This window comes from Anopheles stephensi, chromosome 2 (genome assembly GCF_013141755.1).
Source record: "Anopheles stephensi strain Indian chromosome 2, UCI_ANSTEP_V1.0, whole genome shotgun sequence".
Classification (NCBI taxonomy): domain Eukaryota; kingdom Metazoa; phylum Arthropoda; class Insecta; order Diptera; family Culicidae; genus Anopheles; species Anopheles stephensi.
Window position 1 is genome coordinate 42,388,037 of NC_050202.1, and position 17,236 is coordinate 42,405,272.

Consider the following 17,236-nt stretch of genomic DNA (forward strand, 5'->3'; position numbering starts at 1 on the left):
GAAAGGGGAAAGAAGCCCAGCGTTGATGACAGTAGCATTCGCATTAATGGAAGATAACGATGATAATACAAGACCACCCCATATGGCCACCAGTCATGGCCACACTCGGTGCATACTGTGTAACGTTTGCCCGGGAACCACTGATAAGGGTGAAAAGGAAGTAAATCGTTTTGATGCTGATTAGTCGCTTGCAAGATCTAGGCGTTTGTGTGTGTGTGTGTAAGAGAGTAAGTCGTTTGAACTAGCGGTTTGAGAGAGCGACACGGTAGTATGCTAGGAAGATAGTTGGCGCAAAAATGTGTTAAGTCACTATGTCAACATCGCACGTAGCTTGCACACACTAGAATTGGATTTTTATTTAGCATGCGTCTCAATGGTAAGACTATATACTTTTGCATATAAACGCAGATATACGGCAGATAAACGGCTTGATGGAAGAGTTGGCTACGATGCGAGTTGCTTACACGAAGGGACCGATATCAAGTCCCGTCAGGGAATCTCTCCGTGCGCAGGATTGAATATTACAGAGTTGCCGAAATCCTCGGATTAAAGACATCACTGACGGCGTTGAAGACCCGCCACCCCGTACCCGTAGCAAAGCAGTCGGCCCTGCGTACGGTGAAGAGGGCCAATGGATGTTGCCGCCTTTGCCACTGGAACGCCCCATTAATTCAATTCGGCCAGTTTATAAGTATCGAAGTCAGCGTAGTGCTTAATGTAGTACTTAAAACAATACGTTTGAATAGAGCCAACAATCTCAGCATTGTTTCTTAAACCATGAAATTTTGCAAGTTGGCATTCGGCGGACAAGTCTTCAATGTTTTTTTTCTTCTGAGGCTGTTCTATTAAAAACAAACTTTCTCTGACGCATCGCTTAGTTTGTCTTCCGACTATGTTTTCCTCCTATCAGTATTGACATATTCACCCTTATCATTCAGCTTTAATATTAGCCTCTTGAATTAGCTTGCACGCGACTGTGTTGTTGTGTTTCTGCAGCACTCGTCAATTGTGCAGTTGCATAAGGCAAATGAATATCAAATTTATAAAAAATATTTAAAAGACTCTGTGGCCTAAAACTGGAGTTTTAAAAATAATATCTATCGAACATCTTGTCTAACAAATATCAGACTCTACCAATTGTCTTGGGATACTCGTCGATTTGATATTCGATATCGCATTACCTGCTGCAATCGGTTGCTGCTAAGCCATTCTGAAATTAAAGTCGTTTCGGAGATAGTTCAGGATTATATGAATAACATCCCTTGTATGAATAACATCGACGAAGAATGCTATAATCTCACAATTTATTCCCGAAATGTCCAGGAGTTTTTTCGAATTGAGACTCAATAGTCCTTTAGAACTCATTGGAACATAGCTGATAAATGGTTTAAAACTTTAATTAGATCTCCCAACAGCGATCTAACTGAGTAAACCTTTTGTTTATATAAATTTATATTTCCGAGACTTTAGTCTGTGTACCATGCCACATCCATCTGACTCGCGAGGCAACCAAAAAACCGTTCCGTTCGTCTATTTAAAAATGTTCGCTGGGCAGCGGCATGATAGCAGCACCATCCAAATGAAGCTGGTGCTAACGGTTTAAGCGTACGCGCTTGCGCGGTCTTTGTTGTCAATGCGCAAACACATGGTTTTCCCTATCGCACACGCTCACCGAAAAGGTTGTGCGTGTGTTGTTATCATTTTAATTCAGACGACAAACGTATCTGTAAGAGTTGAGCTAAAAAGGAATTCAAACCACGGTTAAATGTAGCGCAGTGTACGAACATCTTTCCAACGTAAAACAGTGATTACCCTTGCCTAACGTATCATGCCCTGGGAACGACCGGACAACGTGCCTTACCCGAACGTTTGGTGGACGTTCGATGCACCCGATCCGGACCGTGAGGATGGTGCGTTGGCTACGTACCGGGTGGAGGATTTGACGGAAGATCGGTTCGAAGATGCCGTCAAGCTGTACACCGAGCATTTTCTGGACGATGAACCGCTTTGTTCGTATGGTCGGGTGCGGCACAATGCTCTGTCGTACGAGGAGGTTGTCAAATTCTGGATGCACGTTTTTAGCGAGAAGATGACCATAGTGTGCTACAAGGAAGGATCCAAAGAGCTGGTGGGGGCCAACTTGCTGGCAGTGAAGTGTGTCAACGATAAAACAGATATAGCCAGTTTGGTATGTATGAGTGTGTATACATACACATGCAGGCATTCGTCCATAATAGAACTAAGGCTCATTTGGTTGCTCTACTTCGTTTGCAGATCACTTCCGAAAGTATGCAAAAATTGGTCGCCGTTAATGAGTACATGACCGACACGGTGAACCTGTTCGAGCGGTACGGTGTCGATAAGTATCTGACGGCATACGGTCTTAGCGTAAGCAATCGCTACCGAGGACGAGGAATTGCCACTGAGATACTTAAAGCCCGTAGACCGATTTGCCGTGCGTTTGGCTTACGTCTGTCGAGCACCAATTTTACCGCCATCGGTTCTCAGATACCTGCCGCGAAGATAGGCTTTCAAACGGACCTGGAGATGATGTGAGATCAATAATGGCACAAACGACCAGTCACATTTACTAAACAATTATTTTACCTTTCCAGGTACGATGATTTTGTGAAAGTCAACCCGTCGTACACATTTGAAGGCATTAAGAGCAAAAGCATAAAGCTGATGAGCTTGCAGATCGAATGAGCAGTATCCTCGGGATGAAGTGTGAGAAAGTTGTGGAGCAGCTGAACTTAATGTAGTTACATAGAATAAATAACAATTTGCCAATGTTTAGTAATGTGAACGTACCGGTACTTTTGCTAGATAGTGCGATAACAGGACGTTATCTAGATGATGGTGCACGTTTGATATGCTCACAACAAGTGACTGTTGGCTACTGAGCTTGGGTGACAACAACCTTCGCACAGCTGTGAACATTTTCGGGCATGGTGTAATCTAGAGAACATTGTACTAATCCATTCATGGTGCCATTTCATAATGAATCATGCCATACTGTTTCTAACATATGTAATTATCATCAAAGTACAGATACAGCTAGCTGATACGTTGGGGCGAAAAATCAGTTAATTGTACTGAATTCACATGCTCTGTAAATTAATATATAATTTAGCATGCGATGTAGAATAGTAGTTTAAGCACCTTTCTAAATCTTTTTCCTAGTAATTTATAGCTTTTCCTTAAATTCTGTTCAGCCGAGCATGCTTGAATGATGATTTAAAAATAAGATTGGAGTAAATTTTAGCATCACTGTCGTAATATCATGAAATTTTTAGATAATACTGGTCAAGTTCAATCTACTTCCAAAAAAACAACAAAAAGAGTCTATAGAATAGGTCTTCAAACAACCGCTCTCAGGCCAAATGTTAGCAATTATAATCGATAAGATATTTGACTGTTTTTTTTATCATGTATGAGTTGTACATTTGCCTATTTTTTATTCTATTAGAACCACCTGGTTGTATTGCTTAAAATTAATTTACAGATCATTCTCTCTTCACTTAAATTAGGAGACATTTCCTTCTCCAAACCGTGAAAAGACATATAATAAATGGCTTAAAACTGTACACCGATTAGGAGAGAGAGACACAATATTGAAGAAAGTCATTTTGCTAAAGTAAATAGAAAGGTAAAAAATAGAAAGAAGCAAATAGAAAGGTCGGAAGGATTTTATTGGTTTAAAAAACCTTGAACATTTTCAACAATCTGTATTTAAAATTCAGCCGATGCGAGCAGTATTCGAGCAGTTTCTCCAAAACCACTGCTCGAATCGATCCGTTCAAGCGCTCGCACGGATTTCGCTAGTTGGGTTGCAACGTTTGGGCCAAGAAAGTCAAGACATGGCTTTTCTCTTCAAGATAATGAGCTGGTGCGAAATTGAATCTTGAAATCCAGCGCGAGCAAAACAATCATTTCAAAACGAACTGCTTGACCAGGAACACAACAGCGAGGAACGGTCCGCGACAAACATACCCCACAAGACTATTGTCGTTGGTTGTTTTGTAAAGTATGATTACCGATCGGAGAGTCTAATTGGAGAGGTGTGTACAAAGTAAATATGGATTGAATTGGATCCGACTGTCGAAAGCAAATTAGTTTCCGATTGTATCGAAAGTGTGTGCTCATAGCGCATGGCAGTGTGGTGTAATGATCGATTGACCGTCGTCGCAAAGGATTGTTATGGCCGTAACAATATGCACAGTACCGAAAACGAATGTGTGAAAAGTGAATTGGTTGTTAGGTAGGCAAACAACAGCCAATCGTTGTTTGCGCGTTATGCAAATCGTGTGTTTGTGTGTTCAGTAAGCTGAGTGAAGATCAGTTCTGTTAGGAATCAAGTGCAGTGTAGTTTCGATTGAAACATAATCGATGTATTATCGACAAGTACCGCATCAAGTGAAGGAGTTAAAGGAGGCTTTCTTAGCCCTCCCGAAGCGACACCAACAATGCAGTGAGGTGTGATCTTCTGCAGACTTGTCCAACCGTGTGCTGCTGCTGATGCATGACGGTATGCACGGTGGGCCCCCGTAAGCGTGGTGGGCTTTTCCTAAAGCGCAAGGAACCCATGCTTCGTGCGGAAATAATCACTCTGCCCTCGTGCGTTCGTTCCACGGCGAAGTACTCGATTGCGCAAGTGGTTTGGCTGAACGGACCGCGGTCACTACTTACATTCGTAGCCGTGTAGCGTGTTGTGTGTTGTGCTGGCGGCTGTGGACATGGATCGTGAATTCCTAGCTAATGAGTGAAAACATAGTACCGTGCTGGACAAATAGCTGGGCGTTACATTCTTATTATAGCAACGCAATTAGTTCCCAAACTCGCTTGCGGGGGCATATGAATTAACGCTTAAGTAACATAAAATCGCATCGCATTAAATGTGACAAAATCTCCTCAAGTGGAACACTATTTTGCGATCGATCTTAGCGCGATCACGCATTGCAAGACAAAAAAATAGCAGGGACAGAGATTTTTATTTTCTTCGAAAAGAGCAAAACATTTGAGGAAATTATGTTGCTTATCAAACACATGCACATGAGTGTGCTGCACACACACACACACACACACACACACACACACACACACTCAATCATTCCCTTTTTGCAAATATGCTCTGGGGTCCGGTGCGATTGAAGAAGTCCTCCCCGATCATCGCTGAGGTGCCTCGCCGCCAATGATCGTTCTGTTTGGTTCAAAATAAATTTTAACACAGGTTCCGCTGGCCGGTTTTCAGGTTTCAGACGGGCATCACCGCGAGTTCACCGAAACTGACTTTCCCGTGAGAGCAGCGGCAGCATCAGCAGCCACCAGCAAGAAGCAAACTTTGTTAGAGAAGAACTTCTCGGTAACACGAACCCAGTTTGCCAGTTTCTGCCATGCTGCTGCTGCTGCTGCGACGCTCGGCCAGCCAAGCACCACATACTCACCCAACAGCCAGCAGAGACGTAGGGTGGAAGGCGGGAGGGGGGGCACAACGGGGGCGACGCACATCGAAGCCAAGAGGGTTCAATTTGAATGAGACGTTTTTTTTTTGGTTGTTGGCTGTGTGTCTTCTCTTCGTTCGAGTTATTTTTTCGCGTTCGAATCACCGATCCGTTACGGATATATACGTACCGTTCGGGGGTCTTGGGGGAAGCAGCGAATGGAATGGCATGCGGGTCAGATCTTGGCGAGCTCCGGTTTGGTGGTGCTTTTTTATTGTTTTTATTTTCCTACCAAACCCGGCCCACTGCTGTTTGCCGACACTTGTCCCGGAATCGTGGCGGAAGGTGTGCGTGCACCCGACGGTTTCTGTACCCCTTAAACGGTTATGGTCGCGGTTCAGTTCATCTGACCAATGTCAGTGCCCACACGGCCCACGAATAGTATGGTGGTAGAATTGGTAATTGGGTTCAAAGAAAATGTGAAATTTGTATTTGTTTCAGTTTCCGTCTGTTACGCGTTACTTTCTTTACCCTTTACCACATTTTTAAGGGAAGTTCATGAACGGTTGTGCATAGCTGGATCGAAATGTTAGGGACACATTAAAGGATTGTTTTCATAATTAGAATTATGTGTCAACGTTTTAGAATTCTGACGCGAATGATTCTACATGTTCCAGTAGAACACGTACAAGAACACAATATCAAGCTTTGAAATGTAGAGGATCAGATAGATCAGAGAATAGCCTGTTACTTAGTATTAGAGATCTACCTGCTGAGCTAAGTTTGGCGCTCAGACATACTTACAAGATTCGAACAAAATTATCAGAAATAATCTAACCGCCATCGATCACGATCCTACCTGTGATGGGAAGATTTTTTGCCTCAAAGATCGAGGAAGTAATCGACGCTGGCCTAACAAAAAGGACCAGGCAGGTCGCAGTTGGAAAAGGTTAGACTTTTAGATCAGTAAAAGCCGTTGATCATCAGGAAGAAATATTTAAGAAAAGGAAGGAAAAGGATAGGTCTTTCGACACTGCCACGGGAATACTCCAGACATTACAAGGAAAACAGCATAACAACACACTTGCGAATAGAAAGATAACACCTTAAAGAGGATAATCTACAAATTTTGCATAGATTGAACACATTTAGCGTACCAAAAGTGACAATCCCCTCATTGGATCTTAGCTCCAGCACGTTTTACTTCAACCTTTTGCATGCTTTAGAGCCTGTATTGTATGCTCGGAACGGAACACCTCACACACATTGTGCGAAAGTTTTTAATGTTGCTGCAAAGCTCTCGATTCATAGAATGGAAATAGAACTCCGCCACCCACCCCCTTTACTCACTGTCGATCGTCCGTCCGTACGCGAATCCTAGGTGGTGGTTTGTGGCAAAAATAATTGATTACATTATTCCTCCTCCCGTCCGCTTCTTTCTTGTGCCTGGCACCCGGAGCAATGCTGCAATGAGGGCTCATTTTCAAACTTTCAGTGTGACTAAACAGTCCCGTTGGGGTACACCGCATAAATCAATGGTTTTATGTCATGGCTGGTTTATGCTCCTCCGTTCCGTGAGGTTTTTTGTTCGAGTTTCTACATACGAGCAGGAGTAGTAGTGGTAGTGGTAGTAGGTCGATCAATCGATCGATCGATCGTTTCGGATCTAAAATCGATCGATCGCGAGCGACCGCTGGGAGTGGAGAACCATGCCAATCATGCAATATGAAGTCATGCGAATCGGCAACGCATAGCGGCTGCATCTGACACACTGTGCTTGGACAATTGCAAACGTTCTGAGTGAATAATACGCGGGGTGAATAACACAAACAGCTAAACTCTAGGATGGTGTGCGTAGGATTGATTTACAATCGGAAAGTGCTGAGATGTTCGTTTGCTGCGCCAGGTGGTGTTTGATCGCGTGTTTGTGTGCTTGTGTGCCCTTTTATATGCGTCCGTCAGTGATCTCCATTCTGATTCACCCATTTTTACACAGTGATCGATAGTGATAGATTGGCTGCCAGAAGTGTAACGTTCTAACAGGAGATCATTGCCGAACAACGGATTGGAAACGCGCCGATTGTCATGTGATGGTGAGTATTACTGGTTCCCTTACGATTATATGTACATTCATGCCTGTGCCCACTGGCAAGCCATCGGTGCTTAACTTTCAATCGTTAAACTTAAAAACAAAACATTGCATAACCCGATCGACGCCGTTTCACGCACTGCGCTGTAGCGCTACAATAGTAATGGGAAACATCTATCGTTCTGAGTGTTTGTTGTTGTTGTATATCGCTCCATCATCTAACGCTCCATCCACCGTGCTCATTACAACGCGCGTGGGGGTATGCCTCCAGTGATGTGATTGATGAATGTCCAAGAATAATCCAATCTTCCTTTTATTACCTGGCGACCGGCCGACCTGCGCACTGCGGCATAAAAACATCGCATCAACAGGCACGATCATCGCAAGAGCACGGGGCTTCTTGTCTCACCGGGCACCGGCTCCGCACACCAAGAAGGAGAGTACCAGTTAGTGACCATTTAACACATGGCACAAGGCGAAATGGTGCGAAATTGGCTCCAGAGCACCACAGCAGTACCGAAAGATCGACAAAACACCGCTTTCCCTGCTGGTGCTGGTGGCGGTCTGTCTTACCTCGGCAGCGGTACGACTTAAAAGCTTTTCTGAATCCATCATACACTTTGACGCCAACGATCGCGCTTCGATGGTCGATCAGTCCCCGTTCCCGGACGTTGACGATGACTTCGGTGGAAAAACTACAGCTGATTGAAGCATCAATAGTACACTCGCTCAGGGACTCGGTAATGGACAGACTCCAGAGAGGCCAGGGAGGGGAGAATTGGAGAACGAGACGCGCTACAGCTCAACTTTGTTGTTGAAGTGCAGGTTTGCTGCCTAGTGGAGGTGTCGAAACAGTGCGCCCAGGCATTCGTACGATGGTTCCCATGAAACGGGAGACGTCGACGGGACATCACTGCCGCCGAGCATTAGTGCATGTGTGTGTGTGTGTGCGGGGGGATGGCCCATTGATGTATCGTTTTGAAGTGCTACATGAAGGGACGTTATACGTTCCCTTTCCCTTGACACGGACGGGGGCTTGACGGATTAAGCAATCGTCTCCGGGTCGCGCAGTGTTGGATGATGCGGATGACGAACAAAGCAGTTCCGGTCGTCTCATCTTACTTGCCCGGGCGAACGATCCATGCTTGGTTTCTGGGGTGTGTGGACAAGAGAAATAAGCATTCAGAAAAGGAGATGTGTGAACAAGCATATAGCCCTCCTCTACATTCAGGCCAGGTTTCCTGAATTTAGAGTTTCCGATAACAATAGTGTGATGTGTTGTTTTCGTGTTGTCTCTCTTCGATGTTTTGCCGCACTTGGAGATTATGTTTCATTTTATGGTTTTGGTTCGTTCTTTACATTACTCTTTATGTCTGCAACTGTTTAAAAAAATCGAGTTAGTTCGGATGATGATGAAAACTTCAGATAACATAATGTAACATATTCTATTTTGCCTGAATCCTTCATCCAAGAAGACCTGGTCCTGCTGGAAACAAACATTTAGCTATCTAAAAAATAAATGTTCGCATTTCATTAGCTCTTTCTGACTCTTGATGGTCTGTTATTACTCTGTCTTGGATACAGAACTATCGGACAAAATCCTCCGATGGAAGACTGCTTAAAACAAATTTAATTGGTCACTGGGAGTTGGAAGCTTCTACTGTGGATGACGCACCCACCTTTGCAAAAATATCTACTGATTGCTTTATAAACTACTTGTTCTCAGACATAGTCGGCATAGTTGTATAGCAATGTTGAGCTTGTGCAGGACGTTTTTACCTGTAAGGAAGATGGTCAAAATCTGTCTCAAATTTTGTCTATTTCTTCACTATATTTTACGGATAGGTTATGTGCAAGTGTTACACGTTGTTTCGCTTTCATTAATTACCGCCATCAACCAATAAGTGGATATAATTTAAAAAAGGGTATTGAAATGAGCAGCGAGCCAAGATGTATGGCTGGCTACTTTCTTGTGCACGTGAAAGTTCTTTCGCTTGATTCCGCATTTATTACACTGACCTTCCCGGGGCGGTTTTTGTCGACCTGACCGTGGTACCGCGGTGGAGATTTTTTTTTTCCCTCGAGAAACTTTCGCGCGACTACGGCCACTTTCAAAACCACCATAACAAAACCTGACAGTCATGGTGTTCGAAGCTCATTGTTGGGCGGCGGATGGTACAGCGAGCGTACAGCCCGCCCTCCGCAGGGAGCAAACACTTTCACTTGTGGCCACGGTGGACCATTTTTCTTTTTTGTCACAACTACGCGTACCACCGTAGCTTAACGAGAATACTATCGAGTAGAGGACGGCGGGCCGTCCCGGTCACGATTGTAAAGGATCAATGTGTCTGCAGTAGTACGTAGCACGCGGCGGTTCCTTTCTTACGCAGCATTGATGTCTTTCGAACGCTATGCCGGAGAGCCGTTGCGGAATCGAATGCTAAAACACCACAGCCGACTGTAAGGCCGTTTGCAAACGAAACTAAACCTGCGACGATCGTCGTTTCATTCTTTCGCTGTTCGTTGTCCGCTTCTCAGCTCCAGCATTAGCTTAGCGTAAAATGTTCATCCGAGTCTTTTCTCAAGGAGCCACCACATGACGCTGGCTGTGGGTGGTCTTCCGAGACGTGTCAATATGCGAGGAAGATATTGCGCATACTAATTTGAGCGTTCCCCACGCTGCAGCAACGGCCCACCGTCATCACATCCCATATATTTATGATGTTCTTCTTTTGGGACCGCCAATTCCGTTCGAATCTCGAGGTCTTTTTCGTTAGTCGGATTTCTCAACTGTAAGAGATGGATAGATCCGTTTAGTCATCGACCTTATCAGTGTGCTAACGATCATGGTGAGCAAACAAATCTGCGAGCGAGATGTGACTGGCTCGGAAGAATAAACACTCATAAACAGCTGAACCAACGACGTGTCCTGTGCCGGGGACAATATTGACCCTGTTTGTACTGATTTTGTATCAGTTGTTCGATCGCCGTTTGCTAACAGCACGTCAAGCGGGCGGGCGGTGTTTGTTCAAACCGCTGTCGAGATAGTCTCGGCGGAACCGTCATTGGAGGCAGCTGCAAAATCGGTGGGAAAAAACCCGTCGGAAAATATGACCGTTCTATTGCCAGCTCATCGCTGGTACGCCGTTGGTCCTCCCTGGTTTCTTCTTGCTTTGCCCGATCCAATTGAACTGATTTGTCATGCCCCAACCGTTCCCAGGAGAGATTTCCCGACTCGGTTCTTGGTGTGGCATTATTTCCCACGGTTTGGCAATGATACAACTGCAACGCGCGGGTCTGCGCGCCTGTGCCTGTTGTGCTCGTCGAGTGTAGTGGAAATATTTATTTAGGCCGACGGCTGGTAAGCAGGCCAATCGCCCGGTGTGTGTTGCCGTTGCTTGCCGTACAAATGCCGTTGACATTGGAAAACCGAACACCGAACACCACCACCGCATCGCAGGCGCAGAGCACAGATTGGAACGAGCCACTCCGGGGGGAACGAGCGGCGTTAATGCGCAGCTGGAGAAGTTGTGGATTTATGGTCGGGCTCATTTCATTTCAGGACCCGCATAAAGCTGGGTCATGGCCCCACCGACCGTTCTGAGTTGTCGGTACGGTTCACACCGCGCTGCTGGGTGAAATTAATAAACCAATAAAGATAGATCGTGTATAAACGCGTTACCGCAACGATCTTTGCCGATGTCCGGTGCGTGCGGTGGAGCGGATCCCTCGTCGGTTGGAGCCGGCGAGTCGAAATGACGGCGGAAAAAGTCATTTACTTCACGGTCACCTTTAGCCGGCGATCGGCACTCCCAACCGCTGACAGGCTACTGGCAACACTGCATCGTGGCGCCGAGGTCATGCTTGTCCCGGCCTGGAGGTAGGGTTTGGTAAAGGTTCAGGTAACTCCTGCAAGGTCTGATCCGAGGGTCTGACGATTCAGACAAATTAACCTTCTTTGGTTTAGGCGTGTGGGACGATCGAGCTTTGCAGTCGTATTCACAAAAGGGGATATCTCATATGCGATGATTAAAATTAAACGGTTCTCCATCATTAGTAATTTGAATACTATGAAACTTGGGCATTGGGGTTTATGATGACTTAAGTCAGTTTGTTTGAATGGGTTTTGACATTTGACTGCAGAATTTCTGATTATTCACTCGGTCGGAATGATCATCTGTGATCGATACCATACCATACGATCGTATGTTTGATAGATGCTGGTTTTGCTGGCTAAATATCAGTTTCTAAAATAAATCCTCATAGATTCTACTGCTGAATGAAGTGATAAGAGTGTTCGCATGAAAAACCAGCGAAGGATTGTAGACATTTCAATTAAGACACCTCTTGAGTTGGATCTCTCTGTTTATGATACGCTTTCCCAGAAACCAGTTCTCCATACCTTCATGCACCGTACGGAAAGAGAGTTTCATGCAAGACAATGTTGCCACCCGTTTTTAGCCATCCGGCAACCAGCAAGTAGTGTGAATGCAATTAATTAGCTATCCCTTTTACGGTTGTTTTTGGACATACCGTCCAAGCCTCCGAGCACAGGCTCTGCGATGAACTGTCAAAAAAGCACTCTGCTCTGCCGATTGCATTGATTGCGATTGGGATCCTCCAATCGCGTACAAAATCCCAAACGAACCTCGGAATGAAAATGGTAGCTGGTAGCGTAAAAGGCGAAAAACAAAACCGGACCAACTGCGTCGGACGAAACGCGAACGCGCGCACTCACGACTTTTCCAAGGCGGCAATTACAGGCAACCGATTTACCATCGTCGTCGGAGGAGGACGGCGTTACTAGTTATCGCGGGGTACCGGTAGGTAGAGTGGTAAAACTCCGGAACCGGACAACCGGACCCCTGGACCAATGGGCACAGTGTACCAACCACCGCCCCAAGTCCACCGACAGTGCATTGACACGCTGGCAAACTCATGTGCTTCGTCGGTTTGCAGGCACCTTCACGCGTTGTTTTCTTTTTGGTGACTTCGTGCAACACACACACAACTTCCCCACGAATAACGTCGATGGAGGAACGGTTTGACAATATGGAAGGCTCCACCGGCAGGCCCGTAGTTTCGCGGGAGGCTGTAGTGGCAGTGAAAACGATCGCGCGTATGCATCGGAACGGGCTGGAATGATCGTTTGGAGAAAATAAAATGTAGGTCAACAACTCTCCTCCGACGTCAGCTCAAACGTCACCTGCATCCTCTCGCAGTGGCCGCACCGCGCCCTTTTTGCGCCATCAACCCCGAATGTGTGCGATCAGTCGCTCTTACTCTTCATCGATCTCCTCGTGTGTGAGTGTGTGCGCGCGATCAAGAAACGATCTTTCTCTAGTTCTCGCGGGAATGATCCGGTTACCGCCTGTCCCACTATCAGGTTTGGATGTTTTGTACGATCTCGGCTAACGTATAATGTATTCAACCAGCCAACACTCACATTCACCTGCTCAAGGGAAGTTGCAGCATCCCCTATCCAAACCGGACACCTCATCCTTCTTGCAAACATAATCTTGTTTGGTGAATTATTATGGAGGACGCCTTAGTGGTTTTTACTTTCATAAATTAGTTTTGAGGGAGGGAAGGCAATCATCATCTCCGCTGGAAATCGTCGCTGGGAAAAGAAGGAAATGAAGTTGACAGTGACCTCGCCTCAAACCTGCCCGAAAAGCGAATCAGTGACAGGTGTAGGCATGGTAGCCCTTATCCGGCAGGACCAGTATCGCCGTTAGTCTTCGGCGGGATAAACGACACATTGTGACACACTGGAATCGGCGTCCACCACACCTGCTATAAAACCGTACGAATGCTGAAAATGGGATCTTGGCCGTTTCTTTCCGATTGACACGATTCCGCCCGACTCAGTGCGGCGGATGAAAGGAAGCCGAAAGCGGGACTGACAAGGGGAGCACGGAAACGTGGTGCGCTTCACGGACGACCGGGGGTTCTCTTCACACATATGCACACCGTTGGCATTGGGCATAAACCAGGGCGGCGGCAAATGCATTCGATCGACATGAGCCAGCATCGACCAGCATAAGCTAGCTTGTTGGGATGGGGAGTGTTGTTGGTGAATTCAATTACAATTTCAAAGGAAATGATGCCGATAACGGGTTGCTGCGCTACAACGATCGGCACGAAGCACGTGAACCCCCGAGGTCGTGACAGCCGATAAACCGGCCGACGAGGAAATGCAAACAGCTGTGTGGAAAAGATGGTAGTTCCGTGCAATGGTTGGTTGCAAGCACACTGCACCGCTCAGATTTGGGCATTGCAGTTTGAGGAATCGAACGGCTTCCTTCGTACGTTCATTAGCTCCACAACCATGATCCGGCGATTGAGCTTGCAGCTAATACGGTTTCAATATTCACGAGATGGAAAAACAAATACGCGCCACAAGAGGGAGCGAGCGGATGGTCTGGCGGCCGGCGACAGTGCATCATCTCGGTACTGTAAACCTCCCCCCAAAACCCGTTTAACAACTTTACGCGAGAATATCACAAACACGAAGAAAGTGCAAACTTAAAAGCTTAAAAAATCGCTCTCTCTTTCGACCACACCGATCGCCCAGAGGACAAGTTCTCGGGCTGCGTATCGACCGCCATTCAAAGGTTCGAATCGGTTTCGTGGGCCCCGAACAGCACCTCACAAAGCCCTGATAAGTTGGTGGAAAGAGGCTGGTGATTCGTCGTCGTCGTCGTCGCCGTCGTGGCGAAGAAAGGTCCCGGAAACAGCTGACACAGTGAGACAGCCGAGAACATCCACCACACTACTACTTTGTGTGTGCAGCAGTGCGTGTCAATCGTCGGGCTAATCTAATCGTGGCGGCGCAGAAGTCGCTGCTTTGAGCCGTCTCTTCTCGGTCCTCTGTCGCTCTGGTGTCCCGGCCCCGGGAAGTTTTGCGAAATAATTGAGGGTGCTGCGTGAGTGCCTGTGTGTTTGTCACACGCGGGTCAACACTAGCGGTGGTACCCGACACCGTAGCACCGCGGGTCAGTCAACTTTCGCAGTAGAAGTGTACTGTGTCGCGTCAGCCTGCCTGATAATGGCGGTTTAAGATAACTGTGGGCAAAGCTTTTCATCTTTGCCGTCGCACTTGGCCAAAACTTCCGCCAATATTCGAAACGAGGCATCTTAGCTCTAAGCGGACGCTAGTTCCCGAACTTTTGCTTGGCTTTGACCTCCTCAGCCATAGGAGGACTTGTGTTAGGCATCGAAAAGAAAAGCTGGGAATAGTTAATTACACGGCACATTAACAACGATCATGCGATACCTGTGTGTGCAATGGCACTTGAACGGCGGCTGCTTCCGCTTCCGTACAATAATTTCCACCTGAAGATGAGTTTTTGTTTGAGCACTCGCCTGTTCCATTTTTCGTCACATGCCTCCTAACTGCCCTCACTCCAGCTGCCGGAAAACGTCGATTGCGAGCAAACCGGAAGAAGGGCTGTGTTTCACCTGCCAACGTGCGATGAATGCTGGCAGTTGAACAGACGGAAGAAAAAGCGCTAGAGAAGACCGAACAACCGTCTCGCGACACGGACCTGGTCGTCAGGTGCTGCAACCCTAGCGCTAGCGGACGTATTCTAGCGTATTCTAGCTCGACAGTAATAGGATTGAGTTAATGGTTGAAGAAAAGCCGTTAGCGAAACGTGCCGTGCGCTTCTCAGCCGAAGATCATGGGATTGATCGTATCGGCAACCTTCACAGAAATCGGCTCCATCAATATATCGACATATATGCGGATGGTGTCGAAACGACTGTGTCCGGGGGGCGCAGCGTAAGTCAGCTTTCAGTTAAATCGGATTTGAAGAGATTTCTTGCCTGGGCCGTCGTGTTCCGTTTAGGCTTCGCCTAATGATATTGATCTCTCGCTTGGTCGATTGACCAGGGTAGTTAAGAAATCTTCCTGCGGTTTTGCTGGAAGAATGCCGGTTAAAAAAGAAACTAAATAGCATTACTCTAAAGAACAGTCTCCTGTGAGAGCTTGCACATGCCGCCCATCGCACGGGAGATTAAGGCGGAAAAGCCTTTATGTGGCACGCCTGTGTGCGTGAGGGTTTGTTTTTGGGAAACAAATATACAAATCTTTATTGGCGTTACAGGTGCCGCTCACACGTGCCCCGTGTGGCAAGGTGTCGATTTCATGTGTTTGTGCCCCTAGAAACAGCTAGGACCCCGCGCGAGAACCACCCAGAGGCCTAACGGTGCCTAACGGTGGGGGATCCGCTGATGCCGTGACCTTTTGCGGTGACCAGTAATCAACACAAACATTCAAAGTGCCTTTTTTCACACGTGTTTTATAGCCCTTGCAACGCCGCGACCCTATGGTCCTTTCGTGACCACAACGGGTGAAATCTTCAGGAAGCCACGTTGGGAGAAAACCACACTTCACATGGAGACAGGGAGAGAAAGAGAGAGAGAAAGAGATGTTAATTGAGAACGGAGGACTTTAGGGGAAAGCACCAGCTCAGACTTCGAGATCCGATCCTACCCGATGCGTCCAAGGAGAACATTCGGCATTACTGCTGCTGCCGCCGTGGCCACACAGTGTGCGTAACCCAAATTTCACAGAACGAGGTTTATTTCTTTTTGTGCCGTCCGAGCGCTTTCTTTTTACGACCTACCTGCCTACCAGAGAGCTCTAGGCGAACGTTGCGATGCGTGGCTGCTGCGTGTGGTAGACAGAGGGACCTACAAGGGCACAGGGAAGAAGGTTTTCTTCTCGTTTCGTACAGTGACATCCGTACGAAGCCCACAACCAGCCCGATGACCGCTGACAAATGAGCAAAAAGTCCCCGAAAAATAAAATCACGAGGTGGTCGGATCGTTTTGTCTGTCTTTCTTGGAGTCTCAGCCCGATCACTTCGTTCTCGCAGCTCCCAAGACAGATGTGGGGATGATTGGGGTCGCCAAAATTGTGACGATAGCACAGCATCGATGACGGGCCGGATGAGACGGATAATGTAGGCAGTTGTACGAAGTATAAATGTCTCGTTAAGCGTTTAACAAATAAATTATTGTACTCCAACGTTTAAACCACAATCCAACCCAGGGGGGATTTATAGAGGCCCTTTAAGAGGATGTTTGTTATGCCTTACAGCTTTACAAAGTCAACCATAACAGACTTCTGCAATCAGCAATATCGCTAAAAACTGCGTAAGAAGCGATACACGCTCTGGAAGCCATTAAGCACAATGTTCTGGCACACAATTCGTGAACTCATTTTAAAAGATTTATTAAAACTTCTCTGCCTTCTTATTATTTCAATGAAAGACGGCCTTCTTATTTCGCAAAGCTTCAAACCAAACATTCCATCCAGGACGCCAAACGGGACAAAACCCTCAAATACCTTTCTTTCAATACGTAATCCTTGAATCCACACCTCCGAACGCCATGCAACGTCGCCCCGCTCATTATCCACGTTTTGATGCTATAAATGGGGTTTTTGTCACTTGAAAGTAATTACTCGACGAATCACACACCCGTGCACGATTTCATGGTTTCGTCGTTCGGCGCAAGCATTGTGTCAGCCCGGCACGGCACAGCAGAAATGTCAAGCATGTTACTACTGACTTGTGAATGCACATCACGCTGACGACATGTGACACGATTGGCAACAAATTGCATGCATCGCTGGGATGCTGCCAATCTCTCTCCTCCTTTATGTGTGCCGTGGCCTCCCAAGACACCATTGCGG

General features: G+C 46.6%; 2 protein-coding genes across 7 annotated transcripts in view; both read left to right on the forward strand.

Annotated features, from left to right (window-relative positions):
• The first annotated feature begins 1,625 nt into the window (after positions 1–1,625).
• LOC118503038 lies at positions 1,626–3,432 on the forward strand. The gene is made up of 3 exons (XM_036035872.1): positions 1,626–2,188; positions 2,275–2,552; positions 2,616–3,432. The coding sequence occupies exons 1-3, from the start codon at positions 1,829–1,831 to the stop codon at positions 2,704–2,706; spliced, it is 729 nt and encodes a 242-aa protein (XP_035891765.1). The 5' UTR covers positions 1,626–1,828; the 3' UTR covers positions 2,707–3,432.
• A 492-nt stretch (positions 3,433–3,924) lies between these two features.
• LOC118503029 (leucine zipper putative tumor suppressor 3) overlaps positions 3,925–17,236 on the forward strand; it is a 33,195-nt gene continuing 19,883 nt past the window's right edge. For 2 of the 6 annotated variants that reach the window (XM_036035854.1, XM_036035859.1), the window contains exons 1-2: positions 3,925–4,061; positions 7,438–7,534. In XM_036035854.1, the coding sequence (XP_035891747.1) occupies positions 7,532–7,534 (3 nt within the window). In that variant the 5' untranslated portion in view covers positions 3,925–4,061; positions 7,438–7,531. Of the gene's footprint in view, positions 4,073–4,093; positions 4,262–4,302; positions 4,529–7,437; positions 7,535–17,236 lie in introns of those variants that run through there. The other 4 variants (XM_036035855.1, XM_036035856.1, XM_036035857.1 and 1 more) reach the window with 4 other exon arrangements.

Excerpts from the sequence above, each read along its gene's own strand:
- LOC118503038 (XM_036035872.1), top strand. The coding sequence starts at position 1,829 with ATGCCCTGGGAACGACCGGACAACGTGCCTTACCCGAACGTTTGGTGG. Across the intron at positions 2,189-2,274 it reads AAACAGATATAGCCAGTTTG|ATCACTTCCGAAAGTATGCA; the intron begins GTATGTATGAGT and ends CTTCGTTTGCAG. Across the intron at positions 2,553-2,615 it reads CAAACGGACCTGGAGATGAT|GTACGATGATTTTGTGAAAG; the intron begins GTGAGATCAATA and ends TTACCTTTCCAG.